Source organism: Delphinus delphis, chromosome 8, assembly GCF_949987515.2.
Source record: "Delphinus delphis chromosome 8, mDelDel1.2, whole genome shotgun sequence".
Lineage (NCBI taxonomy): Eukaryota > Metazoa > Chordata > Mammalia > Artiodactyla > Delphinidae > Delphinus > Delphinus delphis.
Window position 1 is genome coordinate 40,823,196 of NC_082690.1, and position 26,280 is coordinate 40,849,475.

General features: G+C 47.6%; 1 protein-coding gene across 1 annotated transcript in view; it reads right to left on the reverse strand.

The window, feature by feature from the left end:
- The window catches only part of PANX1 (pannexin 1), a 35,958-nt gene extending 12,680 nt beyond the window's left edge, over positions 1-23,278 (reverse strand). The window contains exons 1-2 of the mRNA XM_060017229.1: positions 22,764-23,278; positions 3,321-3,460 (exon numbers count right to left, since the gene is read on the reverse strand). Of these exons, the coding sequence (XP_059873212.1) occupies positions 3,321-3,460; positions 22,764-22,944 (321 nt within the window). The 5' untranslated portion in view covers positions 22,945-23,278. The remainder of the gene's footprint in view (positions 1-3,320; positions 3,461-22,763) is intronic.
- Positions 23,279-26,280: the final 3,002 nt, after the last annotated feature.

Here is a 26,280-nt window from a genome sequence, read left to right on the forward strand (position 1 = left end):
TCTAGATTTCTGAAGCCGCATAAATCAAACCTGTACCTTTTCACATGTGAAAAACACCTGAAATCTGATAGAGGCCATGTGCTCAACCCGTCTGGCCATGGGACTTTGGACAATCGCCTGCCGTTGTCCTCCACATCCGCTCTGTGAAATGAGGAGCCTGGAGGAGATGGTCCCAGCCAGCTGAAGATTCAGGAGTCCATTGAGTGTGGAGAGGCCAAAAGAAAACCAACAGGAAAAGCTTTCTAAACTTGAAAAAGAATCCAACAACCCAACATTTGGGCATGTACTCAAAAGAACCGAAAGGAGGGACTCGAACAGATATCTATCCACCCATGATCACAGCAGCATTATTCACAAAAGCCAGGAGGTGGAAGCAACTCAGGTATCCACTGATGGATGAATGGCTAAACAAAATGTGGCGTATACATACAATGGAATATTATTCAGCCTTTAAAAGGGAGAGGATTCCGACGCATCATGCTACAACACGGGGGAAACTTGAAAACATTATGCTAAGTGAAATAAGCCAGACACAACCGAACAAATATTATTTGATTCCACTTAGATGAGGTACCTAGAGTAGGCAGACTCAAAAAGACAGAGAGCAGAGTGGTGGTTGCCAGGGTCGGGGAAGGGGAGACAGGGGGTTAGTGTTTAATGAGTACAGAATGTCAGTTTGGGAAGACGAAAAGGTTCAGATGGATGGTGACGATGGCTGCACAACAATGTGAACATACTTAATGCCACTGAACTGCACACGTAAAAATGGCTAACATGGTGAATCTTAACGATGTGTATACTTTCTCACATACACACACCACTTGAAAAGGCATCAATGTGAAAATAAGGCAGCTGTGATTACAGAATCTGGCCTGGCTAAGAAAGTCACACGTATCCAGGTAAGGTCCTCCTACCTTATCTGGATCTCCTGTGGGTCTGTTTCTAGTTCTGGGTTTTCTCTCGTGCTCTGGTTATTTTTGATTGATGCTGAACATCACAGGTGAAAAACCGGAGCGAGAATCTGAGGCTCTGGATGAAGTTACTTCCTCCAGGGAGGACTGGCTTGTTTCTGCTTCTGGCTGGCAGGTGGACTAGAGACACTGACAATCCCAAATCTTCTTCATTCAATCGATACTGAAATGCTCTGAACCAAGACTCTAGACCCTATGAGGGCTGGCTGAACTCTGGATCACCCCTCACTCCTCAGCGATGGCCTTTCAAGCCTACGGTGTTGACCAGGGTCCTTCCGACTTGGGCTATTCAATCTTTGTCTCCAGCCCTGTGAACCTGGCAAGAACTCTGCTCAGATCCTCAGTCAAACTTCCACCAAAACAAGCTAGACTACCATCACCAGAAAGAGAGCTCCTTCGTCTTTCACTAACATCGAAAACTTAAGCTTGACTACCCGCGCTGCTCTACAAGACTTCCCCTCTATCCTGCAGGGGCAGTGGGAGCCCAGAGACCTGATTCTCATCTTATAGCCAGCAACTAGTCCTGTGACTCCTGGGCGTGACCTCTCAAGGTGTCCTTATCCTCACGTGTAAAATGCATTCGTGGATCACAATCTTTGAATTTCTTCCTGCTCTAAAGGTTTTGCAGTCTCTAACGTCCCTGTCAACTCTTACAATGGACAATCCCAGAATATACGTTCTTCTTCCGTGGATCCGTCAACCTCCAGCCCGGCCACTGATTACAACTTTCCATTCTCAGAAGACCATTAAAACCAACAGATTTAAACTACAACAGCATGCATTTAGATTTGCAAACAAAGATATTCAGTTTCTAGAACTGTGCCCATTCATACGGAAGATCCTTATTACTTGCTGCCTAGGCTACTACGTCATGCAAAGTTGATGAGGACCCAACTGACGCTAAGGCCGAAAGTCAAAGAGAAAAGCCCAACCCCAAAGAAGAAAGGAGTCAGTGTAGGGCATCATTGTGCCAAATGGCATGCAATACATAAACATGAGGGAAACAAGCCTGAGTCAGTTTAAGCAAAGGACTTAAACTGTTCTTTTTAAAAAAGAAGTATGCTGACTGTTCAGCAACAGGTCGAGGCAGGAGAGAGTCAAACAAACATCAGTCTTTGGCTTTTTAGAAGCTAACACACCGGGACTTCCTGGGTGGCGCAGTGGTTAAGAATCCGCCTGCCCATGCAGGGGACACGGGTTTGAGCCCTGGTCTGGGAAGATCCCACACGCCGCAGAGCAACTATGCCCACGCGCCACAACTACTGAGCCCATGTGCCACATCTACTGAAGCCCGCATGCCTAGAGCCCGCTCTGGAACAAGAGAAGCCACTGCAATGAGAAGCCCACGCGCCACAACAAAGAATAGCCCCCGCTCGCCACAACTAGAGAAAGCCTGCACGCAGCAACGAAGACCCAACGCAGCCAAAAATAAATAAATAAATAAATAAATAAATAAATAAATAAAAAAGCTAACATTCCATGCTTTCCTTGGTGGACGCTGAAGATGCACAAACATTCTATTCATTTGCATGATGAACAAAAGAACCAGTGGCTGAAAGTAATGACAGGCTGAAACAAAGTCCTACTTTCACAAGTATGGAGAAGACCCAGCGGAGCTGCCTCATTACGCAGAGAACGTCCTGCTGCACAAACCTGCCAAATCTGGCCCAAGTTCCACACGGCCCAGCCTTTGTGAGCCCTGCCTCCACAATCCCCCGACCACGGAGCTGCTGACCTGCTCCTCTTCTCTGCAGGACATTGGTGTCTCCCAGGTAGCATCTCCCCTTCCTTGCAGCATGTGGACCCATCAGAAAGCAAAGGCATGTATTCCAAAAGCTGTGCTGCGATCAATACCCCCAGATGGAATCATCCCTGGGCTTCTCGATGCTGCAGTAACACATGCGCTGGAAGCTACTGACCTCTACGTTGGTCCTTACTTTCTCCAAGAGACCCTGTGTGTGGTGGAATAGGAGCTGGCCGAAGCTCTGAGTCCCAACTCTGCTGTTCTCTAACAAAGCTCACTGAGGCATAAAAAATGTACTGAGAGCCTCGTATGGTTCAGACACCGCTGGGCATCAAGGGTAGAAAGGCCACCGAGACACATGAGGTGCCGGCCACTATGGAGCTAAAATCAAGGAGCGCCTCAGTTTCCCATCTCCTCAAGGAAGGCGCTGGACCAAGTAATCTCTGAGGTTCCTTCTGATTTTAACGTGCTACAGTTTTACGATCTGAGTTACAGCCCTGGTTGGCCACATGCATCCCTGTGGCTTTGGACTGGTGCAGCCTCTCTGGGCCTCAGTTCCCGCGTCTATAAAGCAAACAGGTGAGATTCGCAATGTCCCCAGTTACCTTATGCAGACACAATGGAAGGTTTCCAGAGTCACCCTGCAAGGAGTCCTTCTGCTGGACGGCTGCCCAGCAATAAGAGTCCACGAAGGAGGCCTGACGCCACGAGAAAGAACTGGGGGAGAAGCAGCTTATTTGGGTACCTGAGAAGCAAGAACAGATTGTTCCAAGTAAATCAAAGTGCAGGTGTCTGGACCCCTCCTGCCCCACCCATAATCCCTCCCTCCCTGCCTCAGACTTTCAGGTGTTTGCTAAGTCACCAAACACCACTACAGGAGCGAGGCCGGCACCAAAACCAAACCCCCAAGTCTGCAGTAAAGCTGAATATTTGCGAGCTTTCTGGCCAACACTGGTCGTGACAGCAGCTTGGGCTCAGGTGGGGAAAGACCCTCGAAAGAAGTGAAACCATCATAAAGGAAAAGTGCAAAGGAAACATGCTGAGTTGGTTTAATTTGGGGTGAGAATTGAGAGAAAGGAGAGGGTTATAGGGCGGGGAGTAGGAAGCGAGGAGGAGAGTCAATGCAGAAAATTGAACCACAAAAGGAGTCCTTTTTAGAGCAAAGAAACAAAGGACATCCAGCCTGAGGACGAGAATGCTGATGGAACATTTGGTAATACACCACTGGACGGCAAATCGACCGTTTTCCAACCCCTCTAAGAAAAAAGAAGGCACAGGCCCAAACTGCAGTCCAAGTGGTTTCCATTCAGAAGGCAGATGCTCCAAACTGCGAGCCTGCAGGCAGGGAGATGGGCGCAGGATGGGAAACCAGGACAGCTGGGTCCCACTCGAGGCTCTGCCGTTAACTTGCTCTTCTGGGAAGGAGCTCTGGACCTCGGTTTTCTCCTCTGCAAACTGAGAACTACATCGCTCCGCAAAGGCTACCGTTACTACCTGGAAGATTCTTCATGCCCCTGAGTGCCTCCCGACTCACATGGGCCACCGTGGAAAACAGGCCAGTAGGACTTTCAGGGTGCAGGGCTGAAGCTGTGTCTCCCCTCCTTGCCGGTACGCAGAGGGCCTGGCGCTGAGCCTGTCCTGACAGCCCTGAGCCCAGCCCCACTCCCCTGCCCCACCAAGCAGGTACAGGAACATGTGTCCCTTCCAGGCACAGGGACCAGCTGCTGGGGGACAGCTGACACACTCTCTTCCACAGCCTGCACAGCGGGAGAGTGCCAAGTGCCTGGGCTCTGATGTTAGCTGCATCTAAACCTAACTCTGACCCTCACAGCCGGGTGACCTCCGGTCACTTACTTACAAAGCCAGGGAGCTCCAAATGGGGATGACGTTAATGTCTAGATTCTGAGTAGTGTTACCTGGTTCCCGGCAGTTGCACACGGGACATCCTTCTGTACCAAGTGGCTAGCAGATTCTGTTACAGCTTCAGAGATGGGGGAGGGGGTGCCCACCATTCTCCCTCCCACCCTGCAGAGAGGACAGGATAGTAGGAAGACACTGAGCTGGACTTCCCTGGTCCCTTTATGAGGGACATAAAAAGCCTCAAAGGGTCGCCCTCCTCTGGTGAGGGGTCGGCCTTTATACTTGTGACAGGAGAGGGTAGTGATGGGTATGTTGTCTAGAGAGTAGATTCTTGTGGTGAAGGGGGTGCAACAGGCCAGGTTCTGAGCACCCCCTCTTCTTCATCAGGTGTCTTTATGCCCACAGACGTCAAGAAGGGACTTCTCAGATAGAGCCCTTGGAGACGACTGTGAAAAGTCACACACTTTCTGAAAGCATCCTCTAATAGGGTAACTTCTTGCCAACCAGGAATGGTTTAAATATGAGTTGGGGGTGGGAAAGACATTTAAGGTCCCTTCCAACTCTTATCGCATTAAACTTGAGTTCCTACGTTTTATAAAAAATAGAGCAATCAGGATAGCACAGGACCCCGGGGCTAGCCTCACTCTGCTCTTGCATCAGTATTCCTCTGTCAAATGCTTCTGATGAGGTCCAGACACCAAGGCTTACTGGGCATAAAACAGCAGATACTGTAAGAAGGACAGACAGGCCCCAGGTTATAGATGGATGGTTTCTGGCAAGCTGCTGTCCAAACACATTCTCCTGAAAAGGGACAATGCTGTTAGGATTTCATGGAAACCCTTCCGGCCTGCAGTCCTCGTGCGTGTAGCCAGCATCTAGTAACCTTCTTTCCATAGGAAAAGTGCTTCGAGTTGTCCTGGGACGTCAGGGGCCTCCCCCAGGGCAGTGATGGAAACTGCTGGAGCATAAATAACTCAATTTTTTCACACCAAAGCTTTTGCAAACGAAGAAGAAAGGAAATTTAACAGAGTCTACAGACAGAGGTTGAGCACACATTGAGCTCCTAAGTAAATATTCTTCATCTGGAATGGAAGATGAGAAGAAAAGACAACCGATATTCACAGGACACCACGCCACCTTTAAATCATTACATTACCTCATTTAAACCTCACAACCAAATCGAGGGAGGGGAATAGACAGATAGATGGGTCTTATCTTCATTTTACCCTGGAGGAAACCGAAGCTCACAGTAATTCAGCGATCCCTCACCCGAGGAAGTCAGTGGTAGCATCAGAATTTGAATGTGTGTCTAACTCTCAGTCTCTTAAAATGCTCCTCTCTGGACCAGTCACTCCAACAAGGCCGAGCTGGAGGAGGTCCCAAGAGCCTGGTGGAGCAGGGTGGTTTGAACACTCGGTTACTCCAACTAACCAGCATGGGCAGAGCTTCCTAGCAAGGGTCAAGGTCAAATCGGAGAAAAGGAGCAGATCAGGCCCCGGGTATTGGATATTCCCAGGCCAGAAGCGGGAAACAAAGGAAGTCAAGAACCAGGCAGGGGCAGGAGTAAAGGGAGGGACCTGCAGGAGGTCCAAGCGGGAGGGTGCCGGGACCTGCCCGAGCTGGGCTGTGCAGCCCTACACCTTCACCCAGGGCCTGACAGCCTAGCCTGGCCTAAAAGCACATGTCAGGAGGCTCAGCTGCAGCCATGCGGCTAGGATGTTCGGGACCTGGACCATCGTGATTCATCTCCAAATGTTAACTCCACATCCTTTATCTCATTTACTCTTCAAAATGATATTGGGGGGTGATGATTTTGTGATGGATAAAAATGTCGAAATCGCCATGTTGCGCACCAGGGATTGTACTTCACAAACAAACTCATAGAAAAAGAGATCCGATTTGTGGTTACCAGAGGTGGAAGATGGGGGGCGGGGGAACCGGATGAAGGCTGTCAAATGTACAAACTTCCGGTTAGAAGGTAAATAAGTGTTAGGGACGTAACGTGCAACATGACACATAGAATGAACACTGCTGTACGTTCTATATGAAAGTGGTGAAGAGAGCAAATCCTAAGAGTTCTCATCACAAAGAAAAATAGTTTTTCCTTTTATTTTGTATCTGTATGAGACAATGGGTGTTCACTAAACTTACGGTGGTGATCATTTCAGGATGCATGTAAGTCCAATCATTACCCTGTGCACCTTAAACTTATACAGTGCTGTCTGTTAATGATACCTCAGTAAAACTGGAAGAAAAAAACCAATAATTTTGGGAGGCAAACAGGTGTTTTATATATTTTCCTAGCAGTCTTCCAGTAAGGAGAGCTTCTGGTCTCCTTCGTCCACCTTTTTAAACTGTTGCCAGATCACTGACCCTCAAGCTCAGTTCTGATCTTGACACTCCCTTGACTCAACGTTTTTTCATTGGTTCCCCGCCACCCAGAAGACAAATCCAAACCGATGCTCCAGTCCAACCCAATTATTGCTGTGGCTTGCACAGGCCCCATCTGCTCCTAAATCTGTGCCTTTCCTCACATCAATCCCTCTGCCCGGGGGGCCCTCTCTCCAATACTTGTTAAAGTCAATTGTCCCTCCATGTCCACCTCCATGGCCCATCCTTCAAAGCCCAGCTCAGATATCACCCTCTGCATGAAACTGTCCCCACTCAACTCCCAGAGCCCTTTAAAGCCATCAGAGACAGAGAATCACCTTCAACCATGTTGTACAGACATGCACGTCTTATCTCCTCTAGTAATATCTCAACTCTTGACTAGCAGAGTGAACACACACACACACACACACACACACACACACTCCCTCTCTCTCTCTCTCTCTCTCTCTCTCTCTCCCTCCGTCCCTCCTTCACTCCCTCTCAACTTCATAGAGCACCCTGTATCAAATAAATAACACCTGTCTGAGTGCTTTAACCGTTCCCAAGTACTATGATAAGTAGTATCTCAACTAACAGTCAAGCTCTCCCTGTCAGATACCACTATCCCAGCTGAGGAAACAGAGTCCCTAATCCACAGTGATCCTCCAGCCTGGGTCCCACGCCCTTTCCACTCCGCTCTGCCGCATGTTGGCTGAAGGAGGGCACTCATTTCTTTCTAGGGAGTAGCTTTAAGTGAGATCTGCATCGCCTTTCACAACTGTACAGAAACCAAGAAATAAGTTTTGGCTTTACACCAAGAACAATACCACCACTTCTGTCCAGCTGAGAGTGCAGACCGAGCTGTGGGCTTTCCATATGTGTCTGGCCGGATAGAATGAAAGATGGGCAGGAAACATGTGCTCCGGGGGCTCCATGGCAGCAGCTGCAACATCTGCTAACAAGTGACCCACGTCACAGACATCCCTCCACCCACTCTCCGGGCCCCGGTCTGGAGCCTAGGGCACGGGTCACCCCTTCTCCTAAGTGTCAGCCCAGCTAAAACCTGTTCCTGTACCACAGACGCAGCTGGTGGAGAACCAGAGGGTAACACAGCCTGAGGGGAGACAGGACGGGAGCCAGGGAGGTGGGCCAGCCCAGCAGCTTCTCCGTGGCACCAACACTAGCTAGTGCAAGGCTAGTGCAAGGCTCTCTGTTCCTGGTCCGACCCATCCAGAGGGGCTTTGGCCTCGTTTTGCTGTCCCTCTTTTTTTGATAAGCTTTATTTTCATTCTTCTCATTATTATCACCCAGTTGGTTAGGAGGGCCCACATCTGAAGGGCTGTGAGTTCTGAGCCAGCCCCTAGCATCTTCTGACAAACATATGCATCCTCCCTCCCCGGGTGTTGTGTGGGAATAGGTTATCTGCGTTGCTTCTGCATTTAAATGCTACATGCAACTGTGAGGGTAGCGCAGGAATCAGGCTTCCTGAGAAGTTAATGCAACTCACCAAAATCGCAAGTTTAACAACACACCAATAGAAAGATCTAGTTAACTGCCTGGGAGGACATTAGAGGAATTTTCAAACGGAAGAGATTCTAACCTGGTAACCAGCACAGTGAAGAGAGTGAAGGGGCAGCAGAAGCAAGAAAAGGGAACCACCCCTTGCTGTGTACTCTGACCCCATTTTAAAATGGGGAAAGTGAGGATTTCGTGACTAGTGCGTTATAGAGATGGGGTATCAACCCAGGTTTCCATCTTTACCTTCCAAACACGAGGAAGAGGAGGCAAGAAGCACAGGTTATTGAAGAAAGTTGGGTCAGAGAAGGTCGAAAGAGAAGGAGGGAGACAGGAAAGTTTCTTTGAACAAAACAGTAAGCCCTGGGCTTGCTGTTTCTGGGAGGCAGAAAGGGAACACAGCAGTCATTACTATCGATAGAATATTTTAAAAGTTTGCAAAATGTTTTTATTTTGCAAAACTGAAACTCAGTTCTATTTCACTTTAATGTAAATGATACCATTCACACATATATATACACCATTCACACATATATATACACATACCCAGGGGATCCAGGTAGGTCATAATACAACCTATGAAGCACTGAATTTGAAAGTTCTTGCTATATTTTAGGGTTGCCAAAAAAACTGAAAACAACTGTATTATAAACTCTCAAGTTCAATGGGAATAATCACATAGAAAGGGACCCTGATTGTGTGGTAGAGAAAGAGATGGGTAGTGGTCAGCGCTTAAAAATAAACGTGAAATAGTAACAAGAACTCATAAGGATGAAACAGGCCTGAATCTGTTTCAAGCACCTTCGACACCAACATAAGACCAAATGAAGTCTGTCCCAAAGGATCGCTTCTTGCCATATACTCAGAGAGCCCAACCCTGATAAAATAGAGTAAAATTCCAAGAATCTCAGGACTACTTCTCTCTCTAAAACAGAAACAAATTCCTCCCCTTTCACCTCTCCAGGCGACTTCAAACCAACCTCTAGCTTCAAACACAAGCAAATAAATAAAGTTCCAAATGGTCCATTCTTGCCTTCACTTTTGCTTTGCGGGAACTGACCCCAGGGCACAGGTGTTTTAAACCAGTGTGAAAATATATAAGTACTCTCTGTAGCCCAAACTGAAAAAACTGAATTGGAATGATAGTTTTCTTTTCCTTTAAACCAAGTTAATTCACCAGTTCTCTTTTTTCCCACAGCTAAGCCTGGCTTTTAAAGACAACCCAACCAGAGCTAATATCTGCTCCTTGATAAAATGGGCATAATCTAGTGTTATCTTCTAAATGAGTGCCAAGGAGTCCCCAGATACTTCACTACCCATCCCAAACAATAAACTGTTTGGCATTTCTGCATTAATAGTTTTCTGCTTTAGACAAAGGCCCATCAGTGCACAGTGCTCTCACGTATGGAGGGGAATAACAGCCTGGACCACGTGGTCCAGGACTTGTGACTACAGGGCAGAAAGCCAAGGGAACATAGGTTAAGGTGGCGAGCCTCCGATGGAAACTGCAGGGCTCCTTTAATTCAGTCAAGAATGATGGCATAAACAATATAATATTACACAGCCTGCTAAGTGCAAGAGCGGAAGTGAAAAGGGAGCTAGACAGAGACCGCTGCTTGAAGGAACCACGAGGCCAGCACTATACCCAGAAGAACAGACTAGACAACTAAGCGGCAGTCTGAAGTGTCGCTCTCCTGAGGTGGAGAATCCAGTCCCTTAGTACATCCAGAACGTCTAGACCACACAAAAGAAGAACTTGTATTAATCCAATGTAGAATCTGACAACTGTCCAGTGAATAAAGTTTCGATGACCCGGCTACCAGGGAAAAAAGATATGAGAACTTAATGTTCTAGTAAAGATGCAAAAAAAAGTACTCAATGTATTTAAATATTATTTCTTTTTAAATTTTGATCATCTGAGATTAACTAGCTCAAACATACAGAAAATTACAGAAAATAATACAACAGATACCTAGGGGTTTAAAACAATATTGACATTTTGCTTTGTTTACCTCATCTCTTCTTTAAAATTAAACATTTTATTTTGAATTATTTTCAGACCTATAGAAAAGTTACAAGAATATTACAGCGATATTCAGCTATAAAAAAGAAGGAAATCCTGCAATTTGTGTCAACATGGATGGACCTTGAGGGCATTATGTTTAGTGAAATAAATTAGACAGAGAAAGACAAATACTTCTGATCTTATTTATATGTGTTATCTAATAGAACTGAACTCACTGAGACAGAAAACAGATTGGTAGTTGACAGAGGCCAGGCATGGTGGGGTGAGGGAAATGGGTAAAGGTGGCCAAAAGGTAAAAACTTCCAGTTATAAGATATATAAATTCTGGGATGTAACGTCAGCACAGTGCCTATAGTTAACCATACCGTATGGTATATTTGAAAGCTAAGCAAGTAGATCTTTAAAGTTCTCATCATAAGAAAAAAAAAAATAACTATCTGAGGTGATGATATTAATGAAATTTACTGTGGTGATCATTTCACAATAGGTACATATATCAATTCATTATGTTGCACACCTTAAACTTATGCAGTGTTATGTGTCAATTACAGCTCAATAAAACTGGAAAAAATAAATAAAATTTGTAAACATAAAATACAGCATCACCATAAAAAATATTACAACGAAATACTACATTGTCAACATTCTGCCACACATCCTCCTTTTATACACATGTATGTATAATATATACCTTTTTTCTGAACCACTTGTAGAGGTTATGACCCTTTCCTCTCAAAGTGTGTATCTTCTAAAATAAGATATTCTCTTACATAACCCAGTCCAATTACCAAATTAAAAGCAGCAACAAAAAAACGAAAACACTACTGCTATCTATATTCAGATTTCCCGAACTATCCTTTACGGCAATTTTTTTTTTCCCCTCTACTCAGGATCCAATCCCGCACCACACACAGTGCATTCAGATGTCACATCTCTCTAGTTGCTTTATCCTGGGAGGGTTCCACAGCCCTTCTCTGTCATTCAAGACCCTAACGTGTGAAGAGCACTGGCCCTCTGTTTTGTGCGACACCCCTTCATTTGTGTTTGTTCATTGTTTCTCCATACTCTGATCTAGGTTCTGCATTATTGGCAGGGATCCCAATAAGGGAAGGGTTGTTGGTCATCCACAGGACACCCCCGGAGGCGCCTGACAACAGTTTCCCCCATGACAGGTAATGTCACCTATGATGGTCACTTGGTTAAGGTGCCTTCTGCCAGGGCTCTGCTGTAAAAGTGGCTTTTTCCCTTGAGAAATAAGTGGTCTATGGGGAGACGACCCTCCTAGACTGTAAGTATTCTGTTCCCCAGCAAGCTTTCATCCAGTGGTGAATCAAATACTTCAACTGTGGTTGCAAAGTGAAGATTTTCCAACTTTATTCTTCCCTCTACATTTATTAGCTGGCATTTTACTACAAAAAGGAACTTCACCTTCCCCACATTTTTTTCTTTTTTAGCATAAACATGGACTCAGGTAGTCTTTTGTTTTTCAATATTTTATAATCCGTTACTTTTATTTATTTTGATGCTTAAATTGTTTCAAACTAGCTCCTGTACCTAATATGTTCCCTTTGGTTTTGAGCACTTCCATACTTCCTGGCACAAAATGTTCTGGGCTTATCTTGTACTTTCCCTGCCCCAGCCCTACAATTGGCCATTTCTCCAACGAACCTTCAGTTCCTTTAGTCGGTAATAAAAAAAAAAAAATTTTTAATAAATTTAATTTTTGGCTGCACTGGGTCCTCGTTGTTGCGCGCAGGCTTTCTCTAGTTGTGGCGAGTGGGGGGCTACTCTTCGTTGCAGTGTGCAGGCTTCTCATTGCGGTGGCTTCTCTTGTTGCAGAGCACGGGCTCTAGCCTCGCCGGCTTCAGTAGTTGCAGCACGCAGGCTCAGTAGTTGTGGTTCATAGGCTCTAGAGCGCAGGCTCAGTAGTTGTGGTGCATGGGCTTAGTTGCTCCGCAGCATGTGGGATCTTCCCGGACCAGGGCTCGAACCCGTGTCCCGTGTCCCTTGCATTGGCAGGCGGTTTCTTAACCACTGCGCCACCAGGGAAGTCCCGGTAATAAAATTTTAAAAAGAAGATTTGGATGCTAGCTGTGCTCACTGCTACAGAGATGTCATTGCTCCCAGGTCCTTTCGACAGACACAGATAGGAAATCTATTTGTGTGTGTCTGTGTGTGTGTGTGTGAGTTTATGCTGAGACTTCTAATTCCAATCCAACACCACTGGGATCTTCCTTGTCTTCCCTCATTCCATGTTTGTATCCTTCTTTCATTTAGACCCTTAGCTCCCAAATACATCAACATAGTTACTCATTGGCTCAATCCTAAAAATCCACACAAAATAATTTCAGAACTTTTAGGGACCTCCTTGGTGGCACAGTCGTTAGGAATCCGCCTGCCAATGCAGGGGACACAGGTTCGACCTCTGGTCCGGGAAGATCCCACATGCTGCAGAGCAACTAAGCCCGTGCACCAGGACTACTGAGCCCGCACGCCTCAACTACTGAAGCCCCACGCTCTGGGCCCTGTGTGCTGCAACTACTAAAACCTGCGCACCTAGAGCCTGTGCTCCACAACAAGAGAAGCTACCGCAAGGAGAAGCCTGTGCACCACAACGAAGAGTAGCACCCCCCGCTGTAACTAGAGAAAGCCCGCACGCAGCAACGAAGACCCAATGCAGCCAAAAATATAAATAAATAATAATAATAATTTCAGAATTTTAAAAGCAAAGACATCTTCTGGTATTCATTTTAAAAGGTTCACGCTGGATGCTATGTCAAAAACTGGCCATTCAGGGTCAAGAACCGAAGTACAGACCAGTCAGGAATCTATTGCAATAGTCCAAGTGACGTAAAAAAGAATGAAATAATGCCATTTGCAGCGACATGGATGGACCTAGAGATTGTCATACTGAGTGAAGTAAGTCAGACAGAGAAAGACAAATATGATACCGCTTACATGTGGAATCTAAAAACATTTATAAAACAGAAGTAGAGTCACAGATGTAGAAAACAAATTTATGGTTACCAAGGGGGAAGGGGGGGAGGGATAAATTGGGAGATTGGGACTGACATATACACACTACTATATATCGAACAGATAACTAATAAGAACCTACTGTATAGTACAGGGAACTGTACTCAGTACTCTGTAATGACCTATATGGGAACAGAATCTATATATCAAATAGATACTAATAAGAACCTACTGTATAGTACAGGGAACTCTACTCAATACTCTGTAATGACCTATATGGGAATAGCATCTAAAAAAGAGTGTGTATGTGTATATGTATAGCTGAGTCACTTTGCTGTATAGCAGAAACTAACACAACATTGTAAATCAACTATACTCTAATAAGAATTAATTTAAAAATAATAAAAATAACGATAACACAAATAAAAAAAAATAGTCCAGATGAGAGAGAGTATGAAGAAATAGTCACAGCACACGTCTGCCTGAAGTCTCTTCCATCACCTCTAGGTCCTACCCTGGTCCAGGGCAAAGGTTTTGCTTCTATAAAATGAAGATTAACACAAAAGGTAGACGAAAGGTAAAAAGGGAAATTAATACAAACATCTCTGCAATAATACAATTTGTGTATTTAAAAAAAAAGTAGTATTCTGCAAAATCACTAAAATAACAGAGCTATGGAGTATATAGGATTGAGGCAGATCACTCCAAGTCTCTGCAGATTTTGTACCTTGAGCACTAATCAAACAGCAACAATCCTGATTAAAAACACAGTAGTGTGGGCTTCCCTGGTGGCGCAGTGGTTGAGAGTCCGCCTACCAATGCAGGGGACACGGGTTCGTGCCCCGGTCCGGGAAGATCCCACATGCAGCGGAGCGGCTGGGCCCGTGAGCCGTGGCCGCTGAGCCTGCGCGTCCGGAGCCCGTGCTCCGCAACGGGAGAGGCCACAACAGTGAGAGGCCCGCGTACCGCAAAAAAACAAAAAACACAGTAGTGTGATGGAGGGTGTGTAAGAAAGGCTGCTGAGTTATGCACCCAAGTAAAAAAGTGAAACACACAAGGACCAGACAGAACCACCTGATAGCACCTCCGGAACAGGGCATTTAACCAACGTGCAGCCAAGAGGAAGAGCGTGGGGTTAATGGGCATCATGTGCGCCATATTCCTCTGAAGCTTGCTTCATCCAGATCTTCTTTGGTGGCACAAATCACTCACATGCTGAAAAAACGTATGGGAACCAATGTGACTCACACATGATGCTGGTATTCCCTATACGCTAATCACACATAAGCTACTTTCCATCACAGAATCACCAAGGACAGATGTCATTTACTAAATACTACGAGTAGATAGGAACTAGATGCTCTCACTCAATCGAATAAAAGAACTGTGAACTAGTTATCATTTAGTGTCATTTGTCAGATGTGGAAACAGAGGCTCAGAGGGGTTAAGCAACTTCCAGAGGCAGACAGCTAATACTTGGTGTAGGTTCCAATCAATCCCAAGTGTGTGGCCCTCCTCTTTCCCCAATATGATGACACCCTGAGAACAAGTGACCAGGGGAAAGAGAAGGTGGAGGGGGGGGCGGAGTGGAGAAGGACAGGCCCTGTGGACAGCAAGGCCAGCCAGTAACACAAGCAGAGCAGGAAAGGGCCAGAGGCCTAATTTGTGTGAAACAACATGGAAGTCCAGTTAGGAGTGGGGAAGGGATTTTAGCCTAAAGGGAAAAAATTAGGTACATCTATAAGAAGAGGTTCTAGAATCTTTATTTCCTGAATATTGCTTTAAGATCCCATTATATCCAATAGTTATTAAGTTTTCTCTTTTACTTGCTAGTAAGTTACTTAACCTCTCTGAACCTAATATTTCTTGTTTGCAAAACCTCATAGAATTCCTATAAAGATTAATGAAATATCTACCACAGTGCAAGCAGATAGTAAGAACTCAATAAATGGTAGCTGTTTTTATTTCTATGCAGCGGGCGCACCATGGTAAGCTCTGGAGATACAAAGGTATACGGTTCCTTTGTCACATCCTGTATTATTTTCTTCAGTGCACTTATAATTATTTGAATTTCACCGTTCTTACTGGTTTACCTGTTTGTCTTATCTTCTATAAATCTTGAACATATGCATTGTGAAAGCAGGCCTTGGATAATTGGGATTTGAGATTTAACGGGGCCCCAGCCTGAAACTAGACCCAACTTTGTTAAGCCCTTTTGTATCACCTCTCCCTCAAAGTTGCCTTTTAAGAGCTAGATCTTGTAGTTCCTGCAACAAAGAAATCCTATTGTGTTGTAGAAGGCCTTGAGTGTCTAAATTTGGTATTTAACGTCACAGAGCTTTTGTGCCAGCAGCGTACCAAAAAAAGCCAAGGACCTTGCTCTCCCCAAGGGCTGTTCCTTCTGTTTCTCTTATGGTACAACAGAGCACAGCTGTTCTCCCGAAGGTATGCAGGCCTCGATGGCGTTGCACTCCACCCAAGAAGCATTTATTGGGCATGATACCACGGGGGATTCAAAGACAAAGAAAGCGTGGTCCCTGTCCTCCAAGAGCGTGCAGTGCAGGAGGAGGCCAAGAATATGAACCACTAACGATAACAAACAAAAAAATTGCATAAGGTAATGGCTGAGTCATGGCAGACTTTCATACTTGAAGGGAGGAGAGGAGAAAACCCAGGCTGGGAAAGAGCAGGAGAAAGGCTCGGAGTCTTTAAAGTTCACCGCATATTATGAAGGGGAGCACAGCACTGTGCCTGGAACAGAGTCCAGCTGGGAATCAGATAAAGGACCTCCTGGGATGACATGCTGCAAAGTCTAGACTTGATGCTATGATAATGGCAAGGAGGTGTGGCAGGATGGGTGGAGGGACTGTGTTTTAATATCCTTAGGGCTGTAATTCATGCACCCATGGTCCTGATGCCCTGCTGAGGCTGCAGTGCTGGCCATGATTCTAACAGAGAAGGCACCCTCCCCAGCAAGAAAGCCAGGAGTGGGGAAGATGGTCCCGAGAGTGGGGAGGATGATCCCGTGGCAGTAGGGCCGAGACTCAGAACAAACTAGTAGCTTCTGTGCTGGGTACAAGCTCGTTCTGCTTTCAGTGCACTCCTCCTCGTGCACAGGACAGGGAGAGGGCAGAGGACACAGCAGTGCCCGAGAATTCAGGCTTCAGAATCAAAGCTACAGTCCCGCTCTGCTCTGTGTGCCCTTGAGCACGTTATCTGGCCTCTATTGGCCTCAGTTCCTCATCTGTCAGAGTCATACAGTACTGGGGCGTGTTTAGCAGCTAACCTTTACTGTAAGGTTACTATGTCCCAGATATGGTTCTAGGGCTCACGTGTGTTAATGCATTTAATTCTCACCACCCTGTGAGATAGGTTTTACTATTACCCCATTTATTGATGAGGAAACTGGGGCACAGAGAAATTATGGAACTTGCCCAGTGTGTCACAGTGTATGTGTGATGCACCAGGATTGGAACCCAGGTAGTCTGTCTCCAGACTCACATCTTAACCAATATTCCACAGTCTCCCCAGAATTAAAATATACACCTGTTTTGAAGAATTTCTGCTGGGAAAAATATCATGCTAGAAGGACCTAGCACACAGGCAGCGTCAATATATGGTGGCTTCATGTGATAAAGGACTGTTATTAAATATATACAAAGAATTCCTTGGATATAGAAGATGTGGTGTATATATACATAATAGAATATTACTCAGCCATAGAAAAGAATGAAATAATGTCATTTGTAGCAACATGGATGGACCTAGAGATTACCATACTAAGTGAAGTAAGTCAGACAGAGCAAGACAAATTTCATATAATATCACTTACATGTGAAATCTAAAAAAATGATACAAATGAACTTATCTATAAAACAGAAACAGACTCATATACAGAGAAAACAAACTTATGGTTACCAAAGGGGAGCACGGTGGGGTGGGGGGGAGGATGAATTAGGAGTTTGGGATTAGCACATACAAACTACTATATATATAATAGATAAACAACAAGGTCCTCCTGTATATTCAATATCTTGTAGTAAATTATAATGGAAAAGAATCTGAAAAAGAATATATATATCGCTGAATCACTTTGCTGTGCACCAGAAATGAACACGACATTGTAAATCAACTATACCTCAAATAAAAAATACATACACAAAAAATTCTTAAAACTCAACAATAAGAAGCAAACAACTCAAAACATGGGCCAAAGATCTTAACAGACACCTCACCCAAGAAGGTATGCAGATAGAAAATAAGCACATGGAACAACAAGATACCAGTACACACCTATCAGAAGGGCCAAAATCTGGAACACGGACAACACCAAGTGCTGGCAAGGATGTGGAGCAATAGGAACTTTCATTAACTGCTGGTCAGACTGCAAAGTAGTACAGCCACTTTGGAAGACAGTTTGGTAGCTTCTTACAAAACTGAACGTACTTTTACAGCAAATGTCCTCCTTGGTATTTACCCAAAGGACCTGAAAACTCATGTCCACACAAAAACCTGCCCATGGATGTTTATTACAGCTTTGGTCGTAACTGCCAAAACTTGGAAGCAACCAAAGACGTCCTTTAGTAGGTGAATGGAAAAATAAACTGTGGTACATCCAGACAATGGAATATTATTCAGTGTTAAAAAGAAACAGCTACCAAGCCATGAAAAGACATGGAGGAATCTTAAATGCATGTTACTAAGTGAAAGAAGCCACTCTGAAAAGGCTACGTACTGCATGATTCCAACTGTATGAAATTGTAGAAAAGGCAAAACTATAGAGACTGTAAAAAAGCCAGTGGTTGCCAAGGGTTATACAGGAGAGGGTTGAATAGGTAGAGCACAGAGGATTTTGAGGGCAGTGAAAATACTCCATATAATACCATAATGATGGATAATTATACACTTTTCCAAACCCACAGAATGTACGACTCTGGTGGGGAATGTTGATAACAGAGAAGGCTGTGCATGTGTGGGAGCAGGGAGTATATGGCAAATCTCTGTACCTTCCCCTCAATTTTGCTGTGAAACTAAAACTGCTCTAAAAAAGTAAAGTCTTAATGAAAACGTACGCGTGTGTGTGCACGTACACGCAGCAGCTATTAACATCGCTCCTAAGGACAGCAGGGGAAGGAAGGCATTAGAAGCAACTGCCTAAGTGCAGAGGGGAGAGGCAACATTTCCCTCTGGACACCAACCCGTCTGGCTGGTCACCTGCAGGGCCCCGGCCAGGCCCTTCCAGAGCTGCAGCTTCTCCCAGGCCCTCAGCGGACAGGGCTTCCTGCTGTGCCAGGCGATGAGAGCCGGCTGCTGGGGTCTACCCTGGCCCAGGCTTCCGCATGGACCCGGCCCACCCCTGCCAGGCACAGCCTTCCTGACAGTCCACTGCTCCAGGCCAGGCTTCCACGAGACCGTGGAGCCCCAGAGCAGAACCGCTGAATGCAGCCAGCTTGGGGCCTTCCCAAATCAGCTCCAACATCCCAGAACAACGGGAGGTATCGGGTGTGCCCGCAGAGCTCCCAGCAATGGCTCCCGATAAACTTTTATAAACTATCTGCCCCATACAAAGCACCATGGTGGGGCTTCCCTGGTGGTGCAGTGGTTGAGAGTCCGCCTGCCGATGCAGGGGACATGGGTTCGTGCCCCGGTCCGGGAGGATCCCACATGCCTCGGTGCGGCTGGGCCCGTGAGCCATGGCCGCTGGGCCTGCGCGTCCGGAGCCTGTGCTCCGCAACGGGAGAGGCCACAACAGTGACAGGCCCGCGTACCGCAAAAACAACAACAACAACAACAACAACAAAAAACAGTGAGGTGACACCTCTGTACTGACACAGAAGGCTTCCCACACCTTTCCACACAGTGTGCTTTCCATACTAAGCAGGAAAATGCAAACCACTATGATGTGACTCGGTTTGGTTAAAAAAAAAATGTGTATACGTTATATTAATGCAGAGAAAGGGGATTTTATGTCTGTCCAGTGTCCACGGTGTTCACCTGTACACATAGTGAAGGAGGTTTATGAATCCTTTACCATGAGAAGGTATTTAGGTACTATCTGTACAATAAAGTACCAAAAAAAAAAATTAACAAAGAAAAACATGTATGTATCAGTAGCCTCTCTGGATAGCAGGCATCTTTCTGGAAAGGGACCAGGAGGCTCCCTTGGTGCTTTGCCTTTAAACGTGAGCTGAGGATGTGCAGTTTTGGGACCTTTGCCCTGACACCCTAAGTATTAGCCCATTGTTATAAGACACCCCTGAAGAGAAGAATCAGCTTTGCCACCTGGTACATGCTGAAGGGCAGCCTGAACCCATTTCCCAAGACGTGCCTACAGCGGCCACGACAGAGCAGATGACTTAAGCCACCTGGCTGCTAACTCGGAGGAAACAAGAGGGGAACTGGGAACTGACAGCATTGGAAGCAGCTGCAGCTCTCTCTGTCCCCTGGCTCACTGGGGCTGGCCCAGCGCCTGCCCTGTAATGACAGCAGCAGAGCAGAGCTAACCCTAAGGGACCAAGTCCCTCTGTCCAGAACTACAGCTGCCTGCTGGGAGGGCAGCAGGGAGAGAAGGCTCCCTGGGCGGACCAGACACCCTTCCCCAGGGGTCCAGTGGCTGCCCCTGCTGCTCATCTGGTCCAGCCACCCTGGCACCGGGCATGAAGCATCCTGGTGGGAGATAGGAGCTCTGCTCTCCCAGCGTCTCCTAAGACACCAGGCTAGGGCACCAGAGGGTCAAAGCAGTCCCTGAGGGAGGACATCTCGGTCCCAGGTCCTGAGTAGCCCTAAGCCAAGGGTACTGCTGACCCATCAAAAGACCCCAAGAATAAGAATCCCATTCAGAGTCTGGTCTGTTGAAAAGTAGCACGCTTAGGGAATTAGTTTCTTCAACAATTTAGATAAATACTCCTAGAATTTCAGAGTCTGCAGGCCATGTAGCCTAATTATGCTTGTATTCTACACAGAGTTGTCACTCAGCTATTTCCTAAACTAACTCACTAGCTCTCTCTCCATATAGATGCACCTCCAGGGGAAAGGGGCTGTACCTCTAGAGGCATCTGGGGACAGGTGTGGTAGAAATGAAGGTCCTTCTGTGGCACAGAACTCTGACCTCCTGCACCTACCATATGGCGACATTCCTGTGTTCCATGCAGCCACATGGAATGACACTCATCCACCTTCCACTGAGCCTTTCAACATTTCAAACACAGCTTCTTCCTTGCCTAAAAATACTGCGAAAGGAAATGACTGCAAAAGGAAATTTGAGGTACTTGCAATACAACCTATGCTTATAAGTCAAGTGGGGCAACTGAACGGGGCTCATCATGAACGGTAACCAGTCCTCCCTCCTGGCATCAGATGGCTGCTCCCCCATGACAGGGTTCATGGCTCCCTGACTCCTGGGTCCTCAGTGCCCAGCACTGGGTCCAGCCCACAGCTGGTACTCAAGAAACATTTGCTGAAGGGAAAGATTATCTCCAGGACCCATGCTACTTGGTGGTTTTCCTTCCAACCGGAAGCCTCAACTCCCGGCCATCTGGAAGGCGGAGGGAAAGCCTTGACTATATCTATGCCTGCCCAATGACAAGGAAAACTGAAGACTACCTTCCAAAATGAATTTGGCGGCTTCCTGCCAAGTTGAACAACTTAGTGGTGTGGATCACAAAATCAAGCTCACTGTAACCTTTTTCTAACCAACTCTTCCTTCAACGTCACCATTTCCATCAATATCATTCTCCAATCACCCAGACCTGCAGCCTTTCTGATACCTCTGATCAGTCTCGGCCCTTTGTGGCCGATGAAAAGCTAGGGGCCCAAGAGTGGATTATTACTCCTTGATCTTGGAAATTTCCCATCCTTTCCCTTCTAGTCTTGGCACCCACCCTCGCACAAGACCTCAACTGATGCCTCATCTTTATGGCATCCTCCCTAGATCCAACTCCCCTCTTTCACAGACCCTACATGTACCCTCAGGTTATTACTTATGAAGAGCTGTTTTCAACCAGTCCAGCCTCTGCTCAAATAATAACTTTGTACTTTTTATTTATTTATTTTGCGGTACGCGGGCCTCTCACTGTTGTGGCCTCTCCCGTTGCGGAGCACAGGCTCCGGACGCGCAGGCTCAGCGGCCATGGCTCACGGGCCTAGCCGCTCCGCGGCATGTGGGATCTTCCCGAACCGGGGCACGAACCCGTGTCCCCTGCATCGGCAGGCGGACTCTCAACCACTGCGCCACCAGGGAAGCCCAACTTTGCACTTTTTAAACCATCAAGTCTGTACTCCTCTGTTCTCACTAACCCAGGCCCTTATTCACTCTCATATTCCAGGAACCCTGACTAATCCTCCTGCCTCAGTTAGGACACTCCTCACTGTTTCTCTCCTTCCAGGAACAGGTACCATTCTTTGACATCCCAAAATCTTGGCAAAGGTCTCACCTCTGCTTATCCAAATCCCACCCACGGGCAGGGGCTCAGGGCCAGCCCAATCTTTCACATAAGCTTTCCCCATTGTCCAGCCCCACCGGCCTCCGTCCCCACAGAGCTGTGTCTAGCCTCATACACGGCCTTCCTCTTGACTCACAGACACTTTCTCCTGCACTCAAAGTCAGAAGAGATGATGAGGAAGACCAGCGGCTTATTAGCCACGTGATCCTGACCAAACCACCCGACTCTCTGAATCTCACAGAAATGTTATTAGGATAAAGGAGAGTTTACAAGAAGGGGCTCGTTCATCTCACATTCAAAATAAGGCCGTCCAGGTAGAGGATTTGGGTATCCCTTCTAATACTGGCCAAGAGCAGTTATTTCCCATCACTCACAACCCTGCAGAGCTAAAGTCTCAGTACACATCAACTAAATGTAAGATAAGGGAGAAAGCACTTTTCATGGGCTACTTTTCTTCACGTCCTCCGATTAGCCACTCGGGAGCTTCTCTGATACAAATTTGGGGTGACCGCAGAAATGTGTGGGAGGGAAAAGAGAGGCAAATCTGGTGACAACGGCGCCGGTCTTAAGAGTGGGACTCGAACACTAAGCCAGAGCCGGGATCAGTGGGCAGCAGGGAACAGAAATGGGTAGCAGGGATGCGAGAAGGGTCCACAGCAAGGGGGGGGCGGGGAAGGGAGCACGCGAACAAAGAATGCTTCGGCCCATCAACTCGGGCTACCTTCCTTCCCAACGTTCACGCCCATGACAACGGCGGGCACCGCCAGGGACGCGCGGTTAAATCACTTCTCGCCAGAGACTCGGGCACCTCTGATAACGCCGGCCCAGCCCGCCCCGGTGCCGCTGTCCCCGGGCCTTACCTATCGAGATTTCCTGTGCGAAGGCCAGCGAGATGAGCAGCAGCGGCAACCCCACGGCGATGCACGTGACCATCTTGTCCACGGCCAGCTCCAGCCGCAGCCCCTTGAACTTGGGCTCCGAGGGCTCCTTCAGCAAAAAGTCTGAGAAGACGTACTCGGTGGCCAGGTGAGCAATGGCCATGGCTGCGGCGCACGGGGCTGGGCCAGGAAGGCTCGCAAGGGCAGGCCCGGGTACCGCCGGCGTCGGGAGGGCGGCGCGGTGCCTTCACCCGGTTACTGACTGGGCCCGCGGCTTTCGCTTTCCCTTTGCCGGCTCCCCGTTTGCTTCCACATCCCACTGGTCTTTGTGTCTCGAAGCGCCGCAGCTGTCTTCTCTGGGGGCCTGGCCTGGCGGGTCCCGGGATTGCTTCGGGCGCACGGGATCGCGCCTGCTCCTCCGCCGCGGGCCTGGGGCAGAGCCGCACCCGCAGGTCCCTGGGATGCGCGAGCCCGAGGGCGCGAGACTCAACCGCGGAACAAAGCGCTAGCCTCGCCGCGGCTCTGCCGCTGCGCCCTGGCGACTTGGAGTTTCCGGAAGCTGAGGCGACGCGGGGCGGGTGGGCGCGGCAGCATCCCGCGACACTGGGATCCACCCCCAGCAAAGGGAACTTCCCGGCGAGCGGTACCTCGTCAAATCCTCGCGCCTCTCCCAACCTCATTCTCTCCACTTCCTGGCACCCGGGATTTTTGAAATCATTTCTGAAAGCGACCTGTTACCCAGTGGACAGGATGGCCCCCTTTTACGCCTCACCCCCAACATTTCTACGTGGCGGAATCAGGTTAAAAGGAGGTGCAAACGCTTCAAAGAGCAACGGGGCCCTAAAGGGCTATCGAGCGGGTTAGACCAAGCCGGTGCGGAAGAGGGAACGCTGGACTCTTCCAGAAGCACTGCGGGACTGGGAGGCGCGGGGTCAGTGGTGGTGAGCCCTGCGTCTGACTAGGTCTCAGGTGTCTGTGCTTAGCCTCCTGCTTTCCCCGTGGGAGCCTCGGTCTGGGAGCCAGCAGTGGGTGTCTGCGGGAAGCGGGTGTTGGGGGAGAGCTACTTCTGAACGACTTTCAGGTAGTGGATGCTGAGAAATAGTCAAGAGACGCTCTAATCAGCAACATTTGGGGCAGACAGCACCTTTGAACGTGAGGGCTCCTTGGGGCTGGGCTACGCTTTCTGCTCTTTGTACATGGGCAGGTCCGTGCACGCAAGCCTCTTCTTTGTGCCCTCAACTGCCATATGTACATCTCCACCCTGCCCTGCCCTCTGAACCCTCATCCAATGGCCTGCACCACTCTCCACTTAGATGACTCACAAGACCAGGACCACACAATGGCCAGGACCGCAATCCTTATGCTTGTCTCAACCTGAACTCCAGTTTTCCCCATCTTGCTCAGTGCGCCGCCATCCACCGGGATGCCCAAAGCAGAAAACTGGAGGGCCCTGTGGAACATTGCAGTCTCTCCCCAGGTGCCATAACCAATTTCCAAATCCTGCGGCGTCTCTCTCCTAAATGTAGAAAATCTCATAGTTTTTCTCCACCTGCGCTGCCAACGCTCCTTGCCGCCATCCTTTCTCCTAACCGCATACAGGTTATGTACCCTGCAGGCCCGCAAGCCATTCTCCCCCATGGCTGCCAGAGGGAGCTTTTAAAAGATCCCGTCTGATCCTTTCACTCCCCTACTTAAAGTGTACATTGTTTTTAGGATAAGATCCAAATTTCTTACCATGGCCACTGCCTGCCTTATCAGCTTCACTACTTTCCAGTCAGTTCTTCAAGTTAGCCAGCCCCATGCCTCCTCCAGACCTTCCCCTGCCCAAAACACTTCCACGGTAGCCTCTTTGCCTGGCCAACTCAGATTCACCCTCCTGATTTCTACTGGTTGTCACTTCCCAGGAGAGTCTTCCCTGAAAATGCTAAACTAGATTAGGTCCCTTTGTTAAATATTCTTGTAATACTAGCTGTGGGCCTTGGGAAAGTTACTTGCCCCTCCTGTACCTCAGTTTTTTCATCTGTAAAGTGTTTATACTGCTTAGGATTGAGATAAAGATCAAAAGAATTAATATAGGGCTTCCCTGGTGGCACAGTGGTTGGGAGTCCGCCTGCCGATGAAGGGGACACGGGTTCGTGCCCCGGTCCGGGAAGATCCCACATGCCGCGGAGCGGCTGGGCCCGTGAGCCATGGCCGCTGAGCCTGTGCGTCTGGAGCCTGTGCTCCGCAACGGGAGGGGCCACGGCAGTAAGAGGCCCGCGTACCGCAAAAAAAAAAAAAAGAGTTAATATATGTAAAGCGCCTAGGACATTGCCCGGCAATTGATGAGTGCTATGTAAATGTTATCCATTCCTGTTGCCTTCTATTTTTCCTTCTTAATGAAAATCACAATTATAATTCAACAAATATGTGTTTGTCCATTTATTTAACGTTTGTCTCCCCCTTTATATGGTAAGCTTCATGAGGGCAGGTCTGCACCCATGTATACCAACCACTCTCATCTCCAGCACTTAGCACAAATGCCTGACACATAGTAGGTATTTTAATAAAGGTTTATTAAATGAAGGAAGATGAAAATCTTTCACTTTGAAAATTGTTTAAAAACAGGTGGCCCAACTTACATTCATTTTGCCATACATTCAAGGCATGTATTAGAGGGTAGGGATGGGCCAGGTGTGGGCTCGATGGATGGGGAAGCAAAGATGAAGTGACGCATTCCATTTCCTTAAAGATCTCATGGCTTAGTAAGAGAAATAAGGTATGTGCACAATTAACTATGATACAGGTTAGAAAGTGTAAGTAATATTGAGAAATGTGGGGTATGCCGAGGGGTGTGCATAAAAAGATGGGGCCTGGTGGGATGCGTCCGTTTGTGGCAGGCAGAGCTGGCATAGGAACTTTCTAGGAGGGAGTGAAAGTGGGAAATGGGAAGTGGAGACCTTCCCATTAGGAAATGGGAAGTGGAGACCTCTGACACTGGTATAGGGAAGAGGAAGGTGAGGGAGACAAAAGTGAAGGGGTTGGGGCCGGAGAAGTTAGCCTGGAATTTTTTTTTTTTTTTCAGTAGGCATTAGAGAGGTTTTGGACGGGAGTAATATACAGAGAGCTGCGCTTTAAAAAGATGTCTTCCAGCCACATGTAGAGTGGATTGCAATGCAGAGTGGAGGTGGAGAGGCCAGGTAAGAGGCTGCTGAGATTTTGCACATGAGAAGTAATCAGAGCCCAAACTGGCCCCTTGTCTTTGAGAACAGATATGAATGGCACAGAAAAGAGTGGTGGTCCGCCCCCAGCCTCCTGTCCGCATGCTGTGGGGCTCAGCACCTCTCCCGCCCGGTGCCCCAGATGGCATCGTCAGGGCACTGGCTGGGCAGGGGCTGACCATGACCCTAGTGGAGCCCCTGGCCAGAAAGGCCTGGAGCCGCCCCTCTCCCCTACATCAGGTGCTCAGCTGAGAGAAGAAGAATTTATTTTTCTGGTTGATTTTGTCTTGGGCCTGGGA